Source organism: Canis aureus, chromosome 3, assembly GCF_053574225.1.
Source record: "Canis aureus isolate CA01 chromosome 3, VMU_Caureus_v.1.0, whole genome shotgun sequence".
NCBI classification, from domain to species: Eukaryota; Metazoa; Chordata; class Mammalia; order Carnivora; family Canidae; genus Canis; species Canis aureus.
In genome coordinates this window covers 26,008,428-26,029,785 of record NC_135613.1, presented here as the reverse complement: position 1 = coordinate 26,029,785, position 21,358 = coordinate 26,008,428, and the positions used below count along the sequence as shown (strand labels likewise).

The following is a 21,358-nucleotide window of genomic DNA, read 5'->3' as shown; positions in this document are numbered from 1 at the left end:
AGACCTATGTCCACACAGACTTGTACACTAATGTTCACAGCAGCATGATTCATAATCACCACAAAGTGAAAACCATCCTAATGTGTGTCAGCTGATGAGCGGATAAATGAGAAATGTGGTATGTCCATACAATGGCATACTATTCAACAATAAAAAGGACGGAAGGACAGATGCATGCTATTACTGAAGCATGGGTGAAGCTTTAAATTACCATGCGAAGTGAAGACACTAGTCACAAAAAAATCCAGAACAGACAAATCCACAGACACGAATTAAATTAATGGGTGCCAAAAGGGGCGGGGGGAGTGGGGAGAGGCTGCCAACAGGGTGCAAGGATTTCTTTTAGGGTGATAAAAACATTCTGGAATTAGTGGCTGATGGTTGCACAATCCTGTGAATACACTCAAACCCAGTGAACTGTATACTTTAAAAGAGTGGATTTTATGCTATGTGGATTATATTTTTTAAAAAGAATCTAAGAATAACTGTTCCCCATGAAAATCTCCAGAAGGAAGGAATTGATTTACCTGTCTACTATGGCAAATACAATCATGTTACCACTATGACTTGGCTGTAAACTGCTTCTTTCTCTTTATAATTTTTAAATCTTAATATGTATCTTTTGTGCATTAATAAAAAACAGCTAGGAATCCCTAAAAATGTACAACTTTAAAATAAGTAATATTGCATTCATAATACATTAGGTTTTGGTAAATGATACAATAACATTCAATCCAGAGAGAAAGAAAAAATAAATGATATTTTATTAATATGACTTTTTCCTTCAAAGTATATTTCACTTCCTGCTTCCCTTGTAGCTTCCTGTGGTGCTCACCATGGGCTTCATGGCAAAGAGTCACCCTGCTTGCCTTGGCATCCTGCCTCTGACATATGCTGATGGATGAGGTCACTGCTCTGTGTCCCAGATTCCTCTCCTTAAAGATGAGGATAGCAGAAAGCACTGGCATTTGCTTTTGTTTCATTTGTGGGCAAAGACTTAGACAAGAACACAAGTCCTCTCTTGCAGCCCAGAGTTCACTGTTCAGTATGAATGTTGATACAGAGGAGAAGGAATATGACACCCAAAACACAGGAGAAGGATGGTGGGGCTGCTGATCCACAGGAAGGTTGGTTGCAGAGTTACCGCAGAATCACTAAAAATACACGATATGGGGGAAGTCTCAGCTATGCTGAATTAGCATTTTGATTTTTATGCCAACTTGCAACAAATATGCCTTCTTTTTCCAAGCTTTTCACTTGAGAACCCAATGTCTGACTTAGAGGTACTAGCATATCCTCCAAATGTTTCCAGTTCCGGGGTGTTCCATGTTCCGGGGTGAACATGGTTTGGACTTCTTTATGTGAAGAGGGTGTCTGAAATTGAGAACCATCTATTCTGACACAACACATGAGGGGATTTTTTTATGTATGTCCATATTCAAGTGGAAGTCAAAGGAGCCCAACTGGAAGAAGTGTGGATGGACAGTGCAAGTGTGGATGGAACAAACGTTCTCTTGGAAAGGGCTATTCTGAAGACTATGATTCTGACTTTGGAGGAACCAGAGTGACTGAGAGCGTAAGGAAGCACGACATCTGAAATTCCTCATATTAAAACATATTAACTTTAAAAAGAAAGAAAGAAACCAGGGATGGCAGGAAGCATACTTACCTCATAAGACTGTGGAGGATTAAATACAAATTTGTGTTTGGAAAGCACTTAGAACGGCGCCTGCAACATTGCAAAGGCTTTATAAACGTTCTGTATTATTAATAATGCAGCAGGAGGGTGCTCTAGACACAACAGGTCTGCAGTGGCCAGAGAGAGGCCCAAGGGAGTGAGTCTAGAACTCCTGACTCCAGGCACTTCTTAAAATGCAGGAAATGTATCAGTCCACTCAAAAACATAAGCTAGATAATCTGGTAAGGTTATTTACACAGGTCAGAAAGCAGAATCTCAGGTCCCCACAGACCTACTGTACCCAAATCTGCATTTTTAACATGATCCTCAGGCACTCTGTGTGCATGCTAGTCTGAGGCACACTGGTCCAGATTTTACCTATCTGGTCACACCAAGGAATACAATGATGCAATAAATATTTTGCTTTTCTACAAGGCTTTTTTTCGGCTACCAAACAATTATGAAAATCAAGAGATGCAGTACACAGAAGCCACAAACACCTCTTAGCTAGCAAGACGTTCTCAGAAAGGCTCAAAAGTAACCTAACTGCATTTATGTGAAATGCTCTGCATCCAATCCACATTTATCAACAGTAAGATAAAAGCCACATTCGTACCTGCGAATCGCAGAGGTGCGTCTTTATCCAGGGCAATCAGAGGAGGGTCGAGGAGCACTGCATTATCATTTTCTGTGATTATGCCATGATAGGTGGGCTCAAGCCATGGTTTGTGCTTGTTAACTGTATTTAAAAGAGAAAAAGATGGAAATACACCAGGTCAGAATTATTAAACTCCACTGCTTTTTAATAAAAACACCCATCTATTACTAAAATAACAAAACATTCATTAGTCTGGAAGGCAATAATTGTTTGTTTGTTTGTTTGTTTGTTTTCAAGATTTTATCTATTTAGGAACACCTGGGTGGCTCAGCGGTTTGGCGCCTTCCTTTGGCCCAGGGCATGATTCTGGAGTCCCAGGATCCAGTCCCACATCGGGCTCCCTGCATGGAGCCTGCTTCTCCCTCTGCCTGTCTCTGCCTCTCTGTGTCTCTCGTGAATAAATGAATAAAATCTTTAAAAGAAAAAAAGATTTTATTTATTTATTTGAGAGAGAGAGAGCAAGCACGAGCAGGGGGAAGAGCAGAGGGAGAGGGACAAGCAGACTCCCCACTGAGCAGGGAGCCTGAAACAGGGCTCCTTCCCAGGACCCCAGGATCATGACCTGAGCCAAAGGTAGATGTGCCACCCAGGTCCCCTAACACTTGTGTTTTGTGCAGTTTGGTATTAAGACCCTAATGGGATTAATTCCAGAGTAAGTAATGTAGAAACTGAGTCTATGAAGCAATCAGAATTGAGAAATAAGCTGCTCTAGAAATTAAGAGAGACTGATGGCTATAGACAAACTATCTGTTTTTAGCCTATCACAGGAAAGTTACAAAGAAAAAGACACTAACACTTCTTTATGGCAATAAAAATATAGAATCACCTATTTAAAACTAGCATTATGAATAAAAATAGTAAATTTATGAACATCTCAAAAAAGAAAAAGAAAATTTATAAACATAAAATTACAAATATAGAGTATAAATAAAACTAAATGCAAAATTTCTGAAAAACTTTGCTGAAAACAGGGTTTGCAAATAACCCACGTTGAGGTCAGGCCGACTTGGAGTCAAATTCCAGCTCCCTTCTATTGTTCGCTGTGTGACCTTGAGTACATAACTGACCTCTTAATCTCAGTCTCCTCACCTGTACACTAGAGACACCCTCGCAAGCCACAAGGCTGGGGCAGATCACTGGAACGGCTACCTGTATCCCTCTTAGATGGGAACCAGCACTGCTGCTTTCATCCGTAAGGTAAGAACTGCCATCCTAGTGGTCCGCTCACACCAGTGAAATCTAAGTCTCATTCCTATCCATTGTTTTTGCCTGGGGCCTGGCTCCCACGGACCCTGCGTGAGACCTTCTCCCACTGAGAGCCAGGGCCCTCTCTGAGTCCCCATTCCTCCAGCTTATAATGGGCAGCCCAAACCTTTTTCATTTCTTTTTGCCTTCATGAGTGCACACATCATAACCCTGGCATGTATATTCCTGCCCCAGCTGAGCCGATCTAAGCAGAAGGAATGGCATGAAACTTCATTTTCAAGGAGACGGTACCTATTTGTCAAATGAACTACCTGCTTTTCTATAAGTCCATCTTCAGAAGGATCTAAAACTAAGATTCGGAGCACTTGGGTGGCTCAGCGGTTTGGCGCCTGCCTTCGGCCCAGGGCGTGACCCCGGGGTCCCGGGATCGAGTCCCGCATCAGGCTCCTGCGTGGGGCCTGCTTCTCCCTCTGCCTGTGTCTCTGCCTCTCTCTCTGTCTCTCACGAATAAATAAAATCTTTAAAAAAATAAAAAATAAATAAAAATAAGATTTAATGATGTGATACCATGTGTCTGCTGTTGCTTGATGACCATTATGTGAAGACAGGAGACTGTGCCAATCAGAAGCACCAGGCTTCACCTGTATTTACTCTGATGTGGCGTTCACATGTGCCATTCTGAACTAGCAGGCATGCAAGGGGAGAAGTTACCATCTCACTAATTAATGACGCATTTACCAGACATTTACACACACCATACCTAAACCAAGAGCAAATCCTGTTGTCTTCACTTGCAAAATAAAGCCAGACCCATGGGAGCTGTTTAATGGGTATAGAGTTCCAATTTTGTAACAATTTTGAAAACAGTTCCGGGAATTGGCCGCACAGCAAAATGAATGGATGTACTTAACACAGTGTGCACTTCCAATGAGAGGTTTTACATGTACGTTACCACAATTTAAAACAAAATCCAGGGCAGCCCAGGTGGCTCAGCAGTTTAGCGCTGCCTTCGGCCCAGGGTCTGATCCTGGACCGAAGTACCAGGATCAAGTACCACGTCAGGCTCCCTGCATGGAACCTGCTTCTCCCTCTGTCTGTGTATCTGCCTCTCTCTCTCTCTCTCTCTCTCTCTCATGAATAAATAAAATCTTAAAAAAAAACCCACACATAAAATCAAGACAGAGCCATTTCTTGTCATCTGTGCTGCTCACCTGGACTATCTGCAAAATCCAGGTAACCAACCTCACCCTTACCCTCCTGCATGTGCTCTTCACACAGCAGCCAGAGGGAAGCTTCTAAACCAGTGGTTCTCTGCCTCTGTTCCCAGAGCCCATGGACCCCAAATGTTATTGAGGACACTAAATGGCTTTTGTTCATGGGGGATCTATTATCTGGCTACTTAATCATTTACTGCCCCAGGAATCAAAAATCAAGAAAAAATTTTATCATTTACCAATTCATTTTTAAAAACAACATATGTTAACATAAATAACATTTTTATGGGAAAAAATATATGTATTTAAATTTTATTTACTTGAGAGAGAGAGAGTGAGTGCAACCAGGGGGAGAGGGAGATGCAGACTCCCCAATGAGCAGGGAGTCTGACTCAGCTTGATCCCACGACCCCAGGGGGTTAAATGCTTAACCAACTGAGCCACCCAGGTGCCCCAATAACTATATTTTTTAAAATAGAGTTTACTAAGAAGGGTGGCAATGTTTTCTATTTTTGCAAATCTTTCTACCATCTGGCTTAACAGAAGACAGCCGAGTCCTCACTTTTCTGCAGTCAACAGGCTGCCCTGTCACATGTCATGCAGCCTCTAGAGAACTCCACCAGACACGCAAGAGAGAATGAGGAAAAAGGCAAGTAAAATCTTAACATTATTAAAATAGCTTTGACCTCTTCGAACCCAACAGGGTCTCAGGGGACTCATCACCTCACTCAGGTCTCTGTTCTAACTTTCCCTCCTCCAACTACTACTACTGCATCTGCTGCTTTGGTCCTCACTTCCCTTTTTCCTTTCCTTCTGCTACTCATCGGCACACTGTCAGACATAGGGCAGTGGTGCCAACCTGGAGCCTCAGGGCAGGTTACTTGGCTTCCTCCATGGGTCTCAGTTTCCCCATTCATAAATTGAGGACAGCAATAGTACCCACTGGATAGGTCGCTATGTGATCAAACTAGTCACATTTTGTGACATGTTTAGGACAGAGTCCGGCACTCGGTAAATGCCCATAGGTGGTGGTGTTATTTCTCCTCTTCCACTCATTCATGAACAAAAATAGATTCTGGGAGAGTGAGACCTCTTGTTCTCTGTTAATTCCCAACACCTAGCACCACGTCATTACTCAGGAACTACTGAGTAAATGGATGAGTATATAAGGAATCTCATGTGTAGTACAATTAAAGTCAGTGCTCTGGTTTGTAAACTGTCTCATAGAGAAGGTAGTTTGGGTGCTGAGAGCTGAAAAAGAGGTATGACTTGGAGTTTTAGACATTGCAAAGGTGCTTTTTGTTTCTGGCAGGTGGATGTTCCTTCCAAGTGGAAGAGACTAGAGATTCCAGAGGCACAGAATACATAAAAATACTGTGGGATCTGCCCGGAAAGGTGCGGTGCAATTAGATTTCACGAGGATATGATGTGAAACCAAACCCTGATCATAAAGACCAGAAATTCAAAGGGCCTTTGGAAAATATATCCTCCCCTCACAAAAGCTGCTGCCAGGACAAGAGATTTGGTAAAGAAGAGAATTCAGATGGTCATGCTCCACCTGCCCCTCTTCAGAAATATTCCCCAGGACAGAGGCAAGTTACCTGGGGGACTGCCTGAGTGGGTCCCACAGTTAGCTGGGGCCTCTGGTCTGAGAAGGTCACTCTAAACACAGGAAATAACCTCACTGCAGTCAGGCTGAGTGTGTTACCCAGTTGCCAAGACTCCCATCCTCCCCAGATTTCTGGTTAAACCATGCTAGGATGTAAGCTGGAACGCTGCTTGCAGTTACAGATACAATACTGAGAAACACGCCACTTTGAAGGAAGTAGTGCAAAGCCCTCTGTTGTTTGTCACTAATCTCATTTTTAAAGCACAGAAGATGTTAGTTCAACTTACTATTAATGCATCATTAACAGCAATGTTTGATTCCAATTTGTTTTTATATTTAAGGTTTTATTAATGAAGTTATAAGCATGGCAAATAAAGCTGAAGATTATTCAAATGTGCGAGTCCATAATAGTCCTGACAAACTGAATTACTGTATTCAGCCCAGTAGGAATGTGGAAATGCCAGGCAGAGCAAACTACAGAAAACCTGTGATGGGTAGGAGCACAACAGGTGCCCTTCTGCTACAGGAGGGAAGGCCTGTGGTGGGGCACTGGCTGGTTCAGTCAGTGGAGCGTGCGACTCTTGATCTTGGGGTTGTGAGTTTGAGCCCCACGTTGGGTGTGGAGATTACTTAAAAAGAAAATCTCTAAAAGAAAGTAAGAGAGAGAAAGAAAAAAGAAAGGCTCGTAACTGAAAACGGCTAATGGTTCAAGGCCAAAAGAATTGTAAGCTATATACCCAGTATTCCAATTTTGTAATTCAGAATTTATAAATTGGTCCTTTCAGCTGGCAGTGGGATGAAGAGATTCGGCCAGTTCCAAGGACTGAACTTTTAAATATTTAATAAATGATATTTTTAATATTTCATCACATTCAATTGGCCTTATCAAATATTTATAGAAACAAGTGAATGATATTTCTGGGATCCCTGGGTGGCGCAGCGGTTTGGCGCCTGCCTTTGGCCCAGGGCGCGATCCTGGAGACCCAGGATCGAATCCCACATCGGGCTCCCTGCATGGAGCCTGCTTCTCCCTCTGCCTATGTCTCTGCCTCTCTCTCTCTCTCTCTCTCTGTGTGACTATCATGAATAAATAAATAAAATCTTAAAAAAAAAAAAAAAAAGAAACAAGTGAATGATATTTCTGTAATCTTCCAAAAAAAAAATCACAAATAAAGGAACACGTCACCCATGTTGGGGGTTTTCACCTGATTCATCTCACCACATTCTAGATCATTAAAAAGCCAATTAAATTTTGAATGGCACTCTTGATGGAAATCATGGAATAGCATGGCTGGCAATCAGACCTTCCATACACGTAAGTTCCATCTAGGGGCACATCTATGACTTTAGGACATGGCTAGTTTTTGTGATTCTGGTAGATTTTTTTTAAGATTTATTTATTTACTTGAGAGAAAGAGAGCATGAGTGGAGGGAGGGCAGAGGGAGAGGAAGAATCCCAAGCAGACTCCCCACCAAGCACAGAGCCAGGCACCAACACTAGGCTGGATCTCATGACCCTGAGATCATGACCTGAGCCAAAATCCAAGAGCTGGACGCTTAACCAACTGAGCCACCCAGGTGCCCCCGTGGTAGACATTAATCATTAGAAACTGTAGGGGATCCCTGGATGGCTCAGCGGTTTAGGGCCTGCCTTCGGCTTGGGGCATGATCCTGGAGTCCTGGGATCGAGTTCCACATCAGGCTCCCCACATGGAGCCTGCTTCTCCCTCTGCCTGTGTCTCTGCCTTTCTCTCTCAGTCTGTGTCTCTCATGAATAAATAAATACAATCTTAAAAAAAAAAAAAGAAAGAAATTGCCACCAATTTAAAAATCAAGAGAAAAAGAATGCAACAGTTAATCTTAGGGTTAACTTCAAATGTAATACTTATGCCTCCCTAGTACATCCCAATTCTGTGGGCGGAGGAGAGGTTGGTCACTCATCCAGGCCACCCAAGTCATCCACCCCTGGAGATCTGGTTCTAGAGCCGGGGTGCTGTGGCCTTGATATCAACCCAGCACCAAGCAGTTCCCCTCTGATTTCCTTCTTTTACTATAAAGAGAAACCCACTGTTTTCAAAAGAGAACTTGACTTGTGCCCCTTCTCATTCCCAGGAACCCAGGCTGGTCACAATGGGCCAATAGCATAACAATTAATAACAGCTGTATGTCTTAAGAGACTGCCAGCATTTCACCAGGAAATTCTAGATGGTGTTACGTTTTGTTTGCAGAATCAGCTTTTAATCTTGGGCCCTGCAATTAAGAATCTGCAATTAAGAAATGCTGCCACTAGATGACGACAGGTACCTTTGATCAGCTTAGATGAAAAACTCTAGCCCTCTCCTCACTGAAGGAGCACTATGTAATTGGAGTCACCAGGCCCTCTGCTAAAGATGATCTGCACAGAAAAGTGTCCTACACAACAGAAGTATAAAATCTCCAGCTGATTCTTTTTTTATGCCAAAGAAATATTTCGAATAAGTAAAATATACAGTTCCCAAATCAAAATGTAAAAAGGCATACATTCTCAGAGACTCTCTTAAGTACAGTCCCCAATCATAAATTCATACTTAAATCAGACCATCCCTGTTCATTCATACCAGCTTAACGTCAAAGGTCCTTTAAGCTTCACATCCCACTGACTGATTTTGCTCCGAGATCTTTCCTGAATATCTACTATACAGAAGCACGCCACAAGGTGCTGGGCTTTGGGGAATCAAATCACAATCTCTCAGAGAACACAAACATAGCAACAACCATCTACAACATTCCGAAATGGCATGGCTATAATTAAAAGGCTATACAGGGTGGTGTTAAAAAACAAACAAACAGGGCAGCCCCGGTGGCACAGCGGTTTAGCGCCGCCTGCAGCCCAGGGCGTGATCTGCAGACCCTGGATCGAGTCCCACGTCAGCCTCTCTGCATGGAGCCTGCTTCTCCCTCTGCCTGTGTCTCTGCCTCTCTCTCTCTCTCTCTCTGCATCTCTATGAATAAATAAATAAAATCTTTTAAAAAAATAAAAAACAAACAAACAAAAAGACTATAGAAGAGGATTCACCCAGTGCTGACAACTTCATCAGTGAGCAGAGACCAACATGATCAAGTAGACACTATCTCAAAAATGGTCCTGTCCTGTGCCAGTGAGAAAGGGTAGGCACCCTGGAGGGTCTTTTCATGGGAGCTAAATCTTCCACTCAGAAGGGACAAATGGCTCCTAACTCATTTAGCCAGACCTAGTCACATGGCCCCACCCAAACCCACCAGGGTGGAGAAGTGCCATGCTAACCCTGTGTCTGGAAGAGGGGCTGGAAATACCTGAGATTAGCTCTAGAGTCCGTCAAAGCACAAGTGGAGACTACCCAAGGACATAACTGAGGTCTCCTGGGTGTGAGGGAGTATTTTAAACAGAATGAAAACATGTATCAGGTATAAAGGTAGTAAGGTATGTGGCACATTCTGGGACCAGCGAGACTGGTAAATGTACAGCTCGAAGAGAGTGATGAGGTGCAGCTGGAAGAGGCCTGACTTATCACTTATGGTGAGCATCCCCTTCAGTACTACACTAATGTGCCCTCTCGATTCTTTAGACAGCAAGATGTTGCTAAAAGTTTTAGATAGGTGCAGTCTGGTAGCAAAGGCAGGAACTCTGGGATTGGACAGAACGTAGTAAGTGAATTTTGTTTCTGACTCACTCTGTAACTAAGTGTGGATTCTTTAACCACCCCCTGCCTATTTCATCAGGTATGTCCAGGACCACCTTCCACAACCTTGTTTGGAGGATTATAAATAACATACGTGAAGAGCCCACACTGTGCCTGCCACACAGGTGCTCAACAAATATTTGTGGATAAGTTAATTATAAGCAAGAGCTAGGCTTCAGGGCAGCCCGGGTGGCTCAGTGGTTTAGCACCACCTTCAGCCCAGGGCCTGATCCTGGAGACCCGGGTCGAGTCCCATGCTGGGCTCCCTGCATGGAGCCTGCTTCTCCCTCTGCCTGTATCTCTGCCTCTCTCTCTCTCTCTCTCTCTCTCTGTCTCTCTGACTCTCCTAAGTAAATAAATAAAATCTTAAAAAACAAAAAAAGAGCTAAGCTTCAGAAATAACTGGTAGGACAGAGCAAAGGAGACTCAGGAGGCCGTTCCTATGATGACCTCACTATCATCATCTCAAGTAGAGCCCAGAGCTACAGGAAATCCCTACAGTCTCGGGCCCTGTAGGGGCCTCACTTTATGTCTTTTATTCAGGAAAGAAAGGGGTTAAGTAGTATTATACACAGTAATACTGTTAAGTGTAAAACAAAAAGCAAACAAAAGAAGTGGCATTTTTTTAGTGAAAGAGGAAACTTTTTAATTAACCAAAGTAACAGTGCATGAAATTTACAAACAGCAGCTCCCCCTTTTAGCTGATATTGTAGCTAATGGTCTGGTTAACAGCATGGTTTCCTCTGCCTTTGTAAAACACTTTAAAAAATTACTCTGGGCAGCCCAGGTGGCTCAGCGGTTTAGCGCCACCTTTGGCCCAGGGCGTGATCCTGGAGGCCCGGGATCGAGTCCCACATTGGGCTCCCTGCATGGAGCCTTTTTCTCTCTCTTCTTGTGTCTCTGCACCTCTCTCTGTCTCTCATGAATAAATAAATAAAATCTTTAAAAATAAAAATTACTCTTAACTTTCTTCTAAAATAGGATACTTCCAAAGAACCTCTAGACAAAATCTGTAAGCACAGGTTTAAGGGCTTCATCACAATCCCAGATAAATTTATTATTAAGTGTTTGGAAAACCCCAACATAATAGATATATTTAGCTCAGGGTCTCTCAACCTCAGCACTGCGGCTGTTGGGTGACAGATCATTCTGTCCTGGAGTGTTCTTGTGCACTGCAGGTGTTTAGCAGCTCCCCTGGCTGCCACCCAGTAGATGCCAGTAGCACCCTCCCCAGTTGTGACACCCAAAAATGTCTCCAGACGTTGCCAACGTGCCCAGGTGACAAACGCCCTCCCCAGATCCCTGGAGAACCACTAACATATGCACTTCCTTAAGGAAAACCAAGGTCTTCCACATTAAAATCATTTGCAGACTTCAAAATAGCCAACTTTATAATTTATGTATATTACATTAATGTGGAGTTCATTTTTAACATAAAACCACAATTCTGTGTGAAACAAATCCTTAAATTAAGCAAACACTTGGTCTTTTGAATGGCACAGTGAGAAGTTTGTGTTTATTCACTCTTCATGTGACAAGCATTCCACATACTGCACACAGCTACCAGGAGCACGCACGGTGAGTGCTGCCCTTACAAAAGGTAGGAACAGTGACCTGCCGGGGAGGCCGCTGGCCCCTCAAATCGGCCCTGGGTGAGGCCAGGCTCCCCGTCAGCCACCCTGGCAGGCTGAAGAGCTCCCTGTGGTTCCATGTGGCCGGGAGCATGGCCCACAAGGAGGGTGCCACGAGATGAAACCAGAGAGGATGCAGAAGTCGAATGAGGAGGAGCCTAGATGCGCTTTTACAAGCTCAAACCTCACAGTGTATGCAAAGTGGGGAGGCACTGAAGGAGGAAGCCGGGGGAGACCTGATGCTGCACCTGAGGGAAGATGTTTGGCCACAGAATGGAAGTGACAGGAGGGGTGAGAGTGGAACCACTGAGCCAGTTAGAGGTCAGCTACAGGGGCAAGATGAGAAATGGTGAGGGGCTGAACTAAGGTTGTGGATTAGTGGCTAGGCTTCTGCAGCACGGGGCTGACGGGGTAGCTGGTCCCATTCAGGGCTGAAAGGTCAGGAGGGACAACAGGACTGGGGAGAATCCAGGGAAGGGGGCTTTTTTCTTTTATTCATTCATCCATCCATCTATCCACTCGACCCATCCTGTCTGTCCATCCACCCCCATCCATCCGTCTGTCCATCCACCCACTCCACCCATCCATTCGTCTGTCCGCCTACCCCCTCAACCATTCACCCCACCCATCCGTCTGTCCGCAAACATCCATCCATCCACTCCACCCATCCATCTGTCCAACCACCCCCCATCCATTCACCCCACCCATCCATCCGTCTGTCCACGCCTCCAACCACCCACTCCAACCATCCATCTGTCTCTCCATCCACCCCCCTCATTCATCCACTCCATCCATCCATCCATCTGTCCACCCACCTTTACTGAGCCCCAGGTAGTCTCCTCCATGCTGAGGAGACAATTAAAGGGAATTAAACAGTCCCTATCCTTGTAGAGCTTATGTTATGGTTGATTAAAATATTAGTTTTAAGCACATTCTGCAAAAGAATTCTTAGGGAGTTGAAATCGCACTTTCTCTAAATCCAACTTTTCAAAGATTAAAGGGGGCCTTCTAATCATTCCTTCAAATTCCAAGCAAGTTTTTTTCTTTTTAATCGTGGAGTAAAATACAACATAAAGGGGATCCCTGGGTGGCTCAGCAGTTTAGCGCCTGCCTTTGGCTCGGGGCGTGATCCTGGGGTCCCGGGATCAAGTCCCGCATCGGGCTCCCTGCGTGGAGCCTGCTTCTCCCTCTGCCTGTGTCTCTGCCTCTCTCTCTCTCTCTCTCTCTCTCATGAATAAATAAAATCTTTATTTATTTATTTTTTCTCGGAACGTCATGGTGATCACCTTCCTTGCTGGTGAACCTGACGTCTTTTTTTTTTTTTTTTAATTTATTTATGATAGTCACAGAGAGAGAGAGAGAGAGGCAGAAACACAGGCAAAGGGAGAAGCAGGCTCCATGCACCGGGAGCCCGATGTGGGACTTGATCCCGGGTCTCCAGGATCGCGCCCTGGGCCAAAGGCAGGCACTAAACCGCTGCGCCACCCAAGGATCCCAAATAAAATCTTAAAAAAAAACAAAACAAAAACATAAAACTTACCATCTCAGCCATTTTTAGGTGTACTATTCAATGGTAGTAGCTACATTCACATTGTTGTGCAGCCATGCCCCCTTCCATCTCCAGAACTCTTAACCCCAAAAAACTGAAACCACCTCCACTTAACAATAATTCTCCATTCCCTCTTCCTCCAGTCCTAGTGACCACTGCTATGAATTTGACTATGCTAAGCATCTCCAATAAGTATTTGTTTTATGATGGGTTTATTTCACTTAGTATAATATCCTCAAGGTTCATTCATGTTATAGCATGCATCAGAATTTCCTTCCTTAAAAAAAAATAATAAAAATAAAAAAAAAAAAAGAATTTCCTTCCTTGTTAAGGCTGAATAATATTCCACAGTGTGGATACACTACACTTTATCATCATCCATCAATGGACACTTGTGTTGCTGCACCATTATTCACAATATGGCTGCACAAATATCTTCTCAAGACCCTGCTTTCAATTCTTTTGGGTGTATACCCAGATGTGGAATTGCTGGATCATACAGTAGTTCTATTTTTAATTTTTGAGGAACTGCCATACTGTTTTCCATAGTGGCTGCACCATTTTATACTCCTACCACCAGTGCACAAGGGCTCGTTTCTCTACATCCTCACCAGCACTTGTTTGTTTCTGGGTTTTGATAGTACCTATCCTAATGGGTGTGACCAAACAAGTTTTACATTGAGTAATTATCTAATAGTATCAAATCTCCAGTCAGGATTCATACTTATCTGATTGTTTTGCTACAGCAAATGATTTAACTCAATACATCTCCCTGAAATGTTTCATCATAAAGTCTACTGCTATGAAAGGGAAAAACCTTAAACAATCCTTTAGTGGTTTCCACAACTTCCCCGACTTTTTTCAACAATAAGTATGCCTACTAATTACGTTTTTCTATAATTATTATCAGGTTGAGAGAGTTCCCCTCTAAACATACTGAGGATTTCTGTCATGAATGGGTGTTACGTTTTGTCAAACACTACTTCTGCATTAATCAACATGATCAGGTGACTTTTCTTCTTTAATCTGTTGATATGGTGGATTATTGATTTTTTAAAAAATATTTTACTTATTTATTCATGAGGCAGAGGGAGAAGCAGGCTCCATGAAGGGAGCCCGACGTGGGACTCGACCTCAGGTCTCCAGGATCACACCCTGGGCTGAAGGCAGCACTAAATCACTGAGCCACCCGTGCTGCCCAAATTATTGATTTTTAAATGTTGAATCAGCCTTGTGTACTTGGAATAAACCCCATTTTGTCATGGTTTATAATTTTTTATACATTGTTGGATTTGATCTGCTAATAGCATAATGGGGATTTTTTTTTCCCCAAACAGTACTACTGAGATTGTCATTTTAAAAAGTATCTTTTTTTTTTTTTTCCTAGGATTTTATTTATTAGGGGCAGCCCAGGTGGCTCAGGGGTTTAGCGCTGCCTTCAGCCCAGGGCATGATCCTAGAGACCCAGGATCGAGTCCCACGTCAGGCTCCCTCCATAGAGCCTGCTTCTCCCTGTGCCTGTGTCTCTGCCTCTCTCTCTCTCTCTCCCTCTCTCTCTCTCTGTGTGTCTCTCATGAATAAATAAAATCTTTTTTTTTAAGATTTTATTTATTTATTCATGAGAGACACACAGAGAAAGGTAGAGACATAGGCAGAGGGAGAAGAAGGCTCCCTGCAAGAAGCCCGATGTGAGACTCAATCCCAGGACCCCAGGATCACGCCCCAAGCTGAAGGTAGATGCTCAACCGCTGAGCCACCCAGGCGTCCCAGAAGTATTTCAATAATATGGGGCACCTGGGTGGCTCAGTTGGCTAAGTGTCTGGTTTGGACTCAGGTCATGATCTTGTGGATCCTGGGATCAGCTCTGCTCAGCAGGGAGACTGCTTCTCCCTCTCCCCCTGCCCCTTCCCCTGTTCTCTCTAACCCATGTTCATACTCTTTCAAATAAATAAAATCTTTAAAAAGATATTTCAATAATTTCAGTTCACTTCTGTGTTGACCTGAAAATTCTACTGGCCTGAAGGATGCCTGGCTGGCTCAGTCAGTGAAGCGTGTGACTATTGATCTCGGGGTTGTAAGTTCAAGCTCCATGTTGGGTATAGAGATTAAATAAAATCTTTTTTTTTAATTTTTTTATTTATTTATGATAGTCACACACACAGAGAGAGAGACAGAGGGAGAGAGAGAGAGAGAGGCAGAGACATAGGCAGAGGGAGAAGCAGGCTCCATGCACCAGGAGCCCGACGTGGGATTCGATCCCGGGTCTCCAGGATTGCGCCCTGGGCCAAAGGCAAGCGCCAAACTGCTGCGCCACCCAGGGATCCCAGATTAAATAAAATCTTAAAAAAAAGAAAAAAATTCTATTGGCTTAAATAATATCTGGTTTTGTATACTGAACATCAAATACAGCATGTACTCACTGATCATCAGCTACATTCTAGGCACTCTGTATGCTCAATTTTGCTTACCATTAAGACTAATTTTCTTTTTTTTTTTTTTTAAGATTTATTTATTTATTCATGAGAGACACACACACAGAGGGAGAAGCAGGTTCCATGAAGGGAGCCCAATGTGGGACTCAATCCCAGGACTCTAGGATCATGACCTGAGTCAAAGGCAGATGCTTAACCACTGAGCCACCCAGGCATCCCAAGAATCACTATTCTAAAACATAGTGAAATCTCTACTAATGGCTCTAAGAGGGGCACCTAGGTGGCTCAGATGGTTAAGTGTATGCCTTTGGCTAAGGTCATAATCTTTGGGTCTTGGGACTGAGCCCCATGTCAGGCTGCCTGCTCGGCGGGGAGTCTGCTTCTCCCTCTCCTGCCTCTGCCTCTCTTCCTGCTCACGCTATCAAATGAATTAAAAAAAAAAAAAAATGACCCTAACAAATCTAGCATCTTCATCTGGCACCTCAAAGTAACTGGAAATCAAGTTGTAACACTGTTTCTTTTATCCCTGCTGTTCTCAAACTTTACTTGCATTATCTTCAGCAACAATGTCTTAAGAGTTCACAGGAGATTTCCCCAAATGCTACCCTGGGGAAAGAGACCAGGGAGGAGACACAAACAAGGTGTGACATTGGTGCTGCATTTCCAGAAGATGGTGACACAGAAGGGTTGAAAATAACAAAGAAGTTAGCTTGGAGCTGAAATGACAGAGAATGCTTTGAATAGTGGTAAGAAGTACACAATAAATACAATAACATTATGCTTTTATTGAGAATAAAACAAATTAACAACTTCCATGGGTTGCTTCCTTTTTGTTTCCCTCATTGGTTTTAGAGATGGATGTCTTTGTTACACTATTCAATGGGTTACCTAACTCAATATTCTCACTTCACCATATGAGAATGACAGAACAGATAGATGGGTAGGTAGACAGATACGCAGAGAGATGGACAGACAATATAAGCACTTCTTTCTTTAAACAAGTTCTATATTGTTTCTATAGAGGGGTATGAGGGGGGTGTATTCTATAGAGGGGTCCATGAAGCTCTGCTCTGTGCACGCACCCACGTGCAGCACAGAATAACCACCCATCCTAAACCAGCAGCTGGTATATTTTATTCACTGTGATCAGGAAAATGTGTATATTTTAAAGAAATCTGTAACAAATTTCTTTAATGTTTACATTTAAAGAGGCTCCATCCACCTCAGTTACTTCCTATCTCATTTTTCTACCACTAAGATTTTTTTTTTTAAGATTTTGTTTATTTATTCATGAGAGACACACAGAGAGAGAGGCAGAGACACAGGCAGAGGGAGAAGCAGGCTCCATGCAGGGAGCCCAACATGGGACTCGATCCCGGGTCTCCAGGATCATACCCTGGGCTGAAGGCAGGTGCTTAACCGCTGAGCCACCTGGGCATCCCTCCTCCCTCCTAATTCCTCTCTCCCTCCAGGCCACCCTCCGGTGTGGATTCCCTCCTCACCAGGCCTGGGGCCTGACATCCCCATCCAGCCACCCGGGGCAGCAACTGGCTGGTCCCCTGCCTCCCCACCCCCTGTCTCATTCCTTTGGCCTGATTTTTAAAGGAGGAAAGGAAAGGAACAGAAGGGAGCAGGCAGAGAGGGTGGTCCCAGAACTGGATTCTTAGACTTTTAAGGATTAAGGGGTCTCCTTCAGGATGCGGCTGTAACATTTGGAGGGGTCCAGGTGGATGTGCTCCTGGAGGCCCAGGATCTCTCTCAGGGGCTGGTAATGCCCTGCGGCCAACCTTGTTGCCCTGGAGCCCGCAGCCCCGCCTTTAGCTACAGTAGCCCTGGCAACAGAGCAGGCACTTGGCCCGAGTCCCACAACACCCCAGAAGTGATGAATACAGATGGGTGCCTGAAAGAAGAGCACTGTTTGCTGCTCTACATCCCCAGGGGACTTGGGGAGCTTCTTTGACCAATACGGGTGGGTGCTGGGTTTGGTCCAGAGGATCCTGAGTTCTTCTCAAGCTCTGTTCCCTCAGGTGGTGGCAGAACTAAGTTTTATGAGGAGGAGTGAAAAGCAAGGAAGAGACAGGAGTTGGAGAATGTGTCTTCCTCCTTCCAATGTTTATCTCTGCAGCAAGTAGAGGAGGTGCGAAACTGGAGACATTATATTTATTAAAATGAGTATCCTAACAGAGGAGGGGAGACCAGAGAGCCAAGAATATGCCTCAGTTCATCAGCCACAGCAGAGCTCCTAGCCCGGTGTGAAGTAGAACCCCCTAGAGCCCTCCGAGCAACTACATCTCCTGGGTCCCACGCTGGAGTCTGAGTCAGTCGGGCTGACCTGGGGCTGGGCAGGTTTGGAATGGAACATTCTCTAGGAGATTCTGACGCACTCCCCAACAAAGAACAAACGTATCACAGAAGGCTCATGAATAGAGGCATCTGGAGAGTTTCCTTGTCAGAGAAACTGGGCGATTTTCACTTTTGCTCTCTTGCTTTCCTGCCCTTTGTACTCCCCCCAAAACTCCCCCACTTCCGAGCTATTCTGGTAGGGACCTGTCTTTGGCTTAGCTTTTCTAGGACACTTACTCATAGCTGGTACCAACTATGGCCATTGGCTCCGAGCTTATTTTAGCACAAGAGCTCCCCCACTTAAGCAAAATCATCTCATGCATGACTATTAATTCTCAGAAATGTAACATAGGGCATTTCTCATAGGCAAAGCAATGCAAAAGTGTGAACTTTCTCTTCGTTGTCAATCCACTGTCTTTCTATATGTGCTACTAACAGGTTCCCAGAGCTTCTCCTGGCAGGCCAGAGTTTCCAATGTGTACACCTGCCCCCACCCCCATCAGTATGTGCTTCCAGACTTTCCTGATTTCTTCATTTGCACCACATCAAAACTTACCTGCAGCAACTTTCCACTTCCTCACAGTCCCGCTAAGACTGGCCAGCTGGTCTGAGAAACAAACTTGAGTCGGGCGTTAATCAATGATAAGGCCTTAGGTACCCACACTTATATTTTGCAAAGAACTTCAATGATTTAATATAAAAGTAGAAACTAAGGTAAGAAGTGGAGGCAAGCTGCAAGCTGCTGGAGGAAAATATTTTTGGAACAGAGCCCTTTCACGCCTCTCAGTTCCTAGCTTATGTGCATGGAAAGGATTCAGAGTACATATATTTTTATGCAGTTTTCTACAGAATTAAATATATAACATGACAGTAACAAATTCACTGCCAAAACACGATCAGAACATTTCAAGTTGTTGGTTCATACTCATCCAATTATCAATTAACCCTTATGATGCAAGTCGATTGGAAATCTAGCTACACAACAAAGTGCAGGCCATTATTTCCTTAAATTTCTTATTCTGCAACGTTATCAGAAAATACAGGCCAAGTGTACCCTTTCCTTTCTTCTTTATCATTTGTCTCGAATTCAAATAGGACAGGGCGCTGTCTTGAATTGTAACGTAATAGTCTGGTGGTAATTTCCAAGTTCTGTGTGTTTTTTTAGACTCCTGACCTTCATATACAATGGAAAACTTTATCATGTATAGTTCAGAAAAGGCAACCCAGGATTCAAGACCTGCTGACATTCACTCTCAGAGCAGAGTTCTTAACAGCTGTTATCCAAAGTACTGTCGTAAGTTGACTAGAATCGCCTAATAAATCCAGGCCAACTAGTTAGAAAGATGAAGATTCTGTCCTTGCTCATTGTTTACATTCTTACAATACTAATCACTGCAAGGTAAATGTTTTTAAGTAGAGTTCTTTCGTTACTTAAAAATTAATGTAACATTTTTATCATAAACACAGAAAAGAGAATCATTCATTCAATCTTATTTTGATGCTGTGTCTCTCAAGAAGCACATTTATAGTAGAAAAAAGTAGAATCAATATAATGATGAGAGAACCACAGTCCAAGACTGGGGAGGACATAGAGATGAAGGAGAAAGAGGACACACTTCTCTGAAGTTATGAGGGGATGTTCAAGTCACAGGACACAGAGACAACACTCGGACAGAATTGCTAACCCACACCACAGTTTAACTTTAAGGAATTTGCAAAGCACATAAAAGATGGACAGTTTAAATGTGTTTTTCAGGGAGTTTGACACTGATCATAAACAAAATTCTAGATTGGTTTTTGGGCCTTTAGAGAAGGAAAAAAAAATCACAAAGGGCTGGTAACCAGTACAAGTACAAGTGATCTACACATTTTCTCTTTTGAGGGGGTTATTAGGAAAGTCACAGGATGCTGGAAGAACATTAGCTACAATTTATCAAATACAAAACACCTCAATAAGAACTATGTCTACCACCACAACTCAACCAAAACTCTAGAAAAAGTGTATTAAACTGTGATGAGACATCTGATGAAGACTTTCATTTTCGTGTGACTAAGACTAAGATGGCAGAATGGAAACTGGATGGAAAAAAAAGATGGGTGAACTTATAATGGGTTTAATGACATCCCAAAAGGTCACTGAATAATGAACCTGAGGAAGCCCAGGACAGCCTCTCATAACTTTCCAAGTTCATACTTGGTTGGCTCTCTCCAGCCTTTACATCAAATTAGAGAATGAACAGATGGAATGTGGAGTTAAGATCAAAACTCAGGGGATCCCTGGGTGGCGCAGCGGTTTAGCGCCTGTCTTTGGCCCAGCGCGCGATCCTGGAGACCCGGGATCGAATCCCACATCGGGCTCCCGGTGCATGGAGCCTGCTTCTCCCTCTGCCTGTGTCTCTGCCTCTCTCTCTCTCTCTCTCTCTCTCTCTGATGACTATCATAAATAAATAAATAAATAAATTTTTAAAAAAATTTAAAAGATCAAAACTCACTTGACAAAATGGGGTGGTGGGTCACACATAGCAAGATAAGATGTAAAGACCTGCACTAAAACAAAGCATCAAGTTAGAAGATGAGAAATATGGTTCAACACCAACATGGTGGAGGGACTTGGTTAAATAAAGATGGTGTGACAAGGTGGCTAAAAAGCATAGACAAGGGGTGCTAGGATATACCGCTCCAACTCTGCTCCTGTGTACAGAGCCCCATTAAACCATCTGTTCCATCTGAAAAGTAGTATGTACACATGGAGCACTCAAGGAGAAAGAAACCAGCAGGCTGGCAGAGATTCTGGAAATAAAGTCATAAGTCATATGAAGAACAGCTGAAGGAATAGAGGACACTTTACTTTGAAATGTAGAAAATTGATGCGTGTGAGGGTGGAGGGGGTAGTAACACCCTCTGCAGGCAGGAACACAAAATAATTCAGGCATGTTCCGTGGTTCCTCAACAAATCAAAGAATTACCATATGACCCAATAATTCTACTCCTCAGTACATAACCAAAAATCTGTTCCAGGTACTCAAATACTCATATATTAATATTCCTAGCTGCACTAATCACAACAGCTAACAGGAAGGAACAACCCAAAATGTCCATTAACAGATGAATGGATAAACAAAATGTGGAGGAATATTATTCAGCCATTAAAAAGGAACGGGGTACTAACACAGGCTACACTGTGAATGAGCCTCAAAAACATCATGCTACCAAGAGACACATGAAAAAATGCTCAACACACTCGGCATCAGGGAAACACACATCAAAACCACAATGAGAGGGCAGCCCCAGTGGTGCAGCGGTTTGGCACCGCCTGCAGCCCGGGGTGTGATCCTGGAGA

At 43.5% G+C, this 21,358-nt stretch overlaps 1 protein-coding gene and 1 non-coding gene across 5 annotated transcripts in view; one reads left to right on the top strand and one right to left on the bottom strand.

Moving 5' to 3' along the window:
- The window catches only part of CLSTN1 (calsyntenin 1), an 82,917-nt gene that overhangs the window by 33,831 nt on the left and 27,728 nt on the right, over positions 1–21,358 (bottom strand). For all 4 annotated transcript variants that reach the window (XM_077891296.1, XM_077891294.1, XM_077891293.1 and 1 more), the window contains exon 2: positions 2,295–2,417. In XM_077891296.1, the coding sequence (XP_077747422.1) occupies positions 2,295–2,417 (123 nt within the window). The remainder of the gene's footprint in view (positions 1–2,294; positions 2,418–21,358) is intronic.
- Positions 968–1,078, top strand: LOC144311629 (small nucleolar RNA SNORA40). Its single transcript, XR_013377225.1, has one exon. It is a non-coding gene; the product is annotated as a small nucleolar RNA SNORA40 (small nucleolar RNA).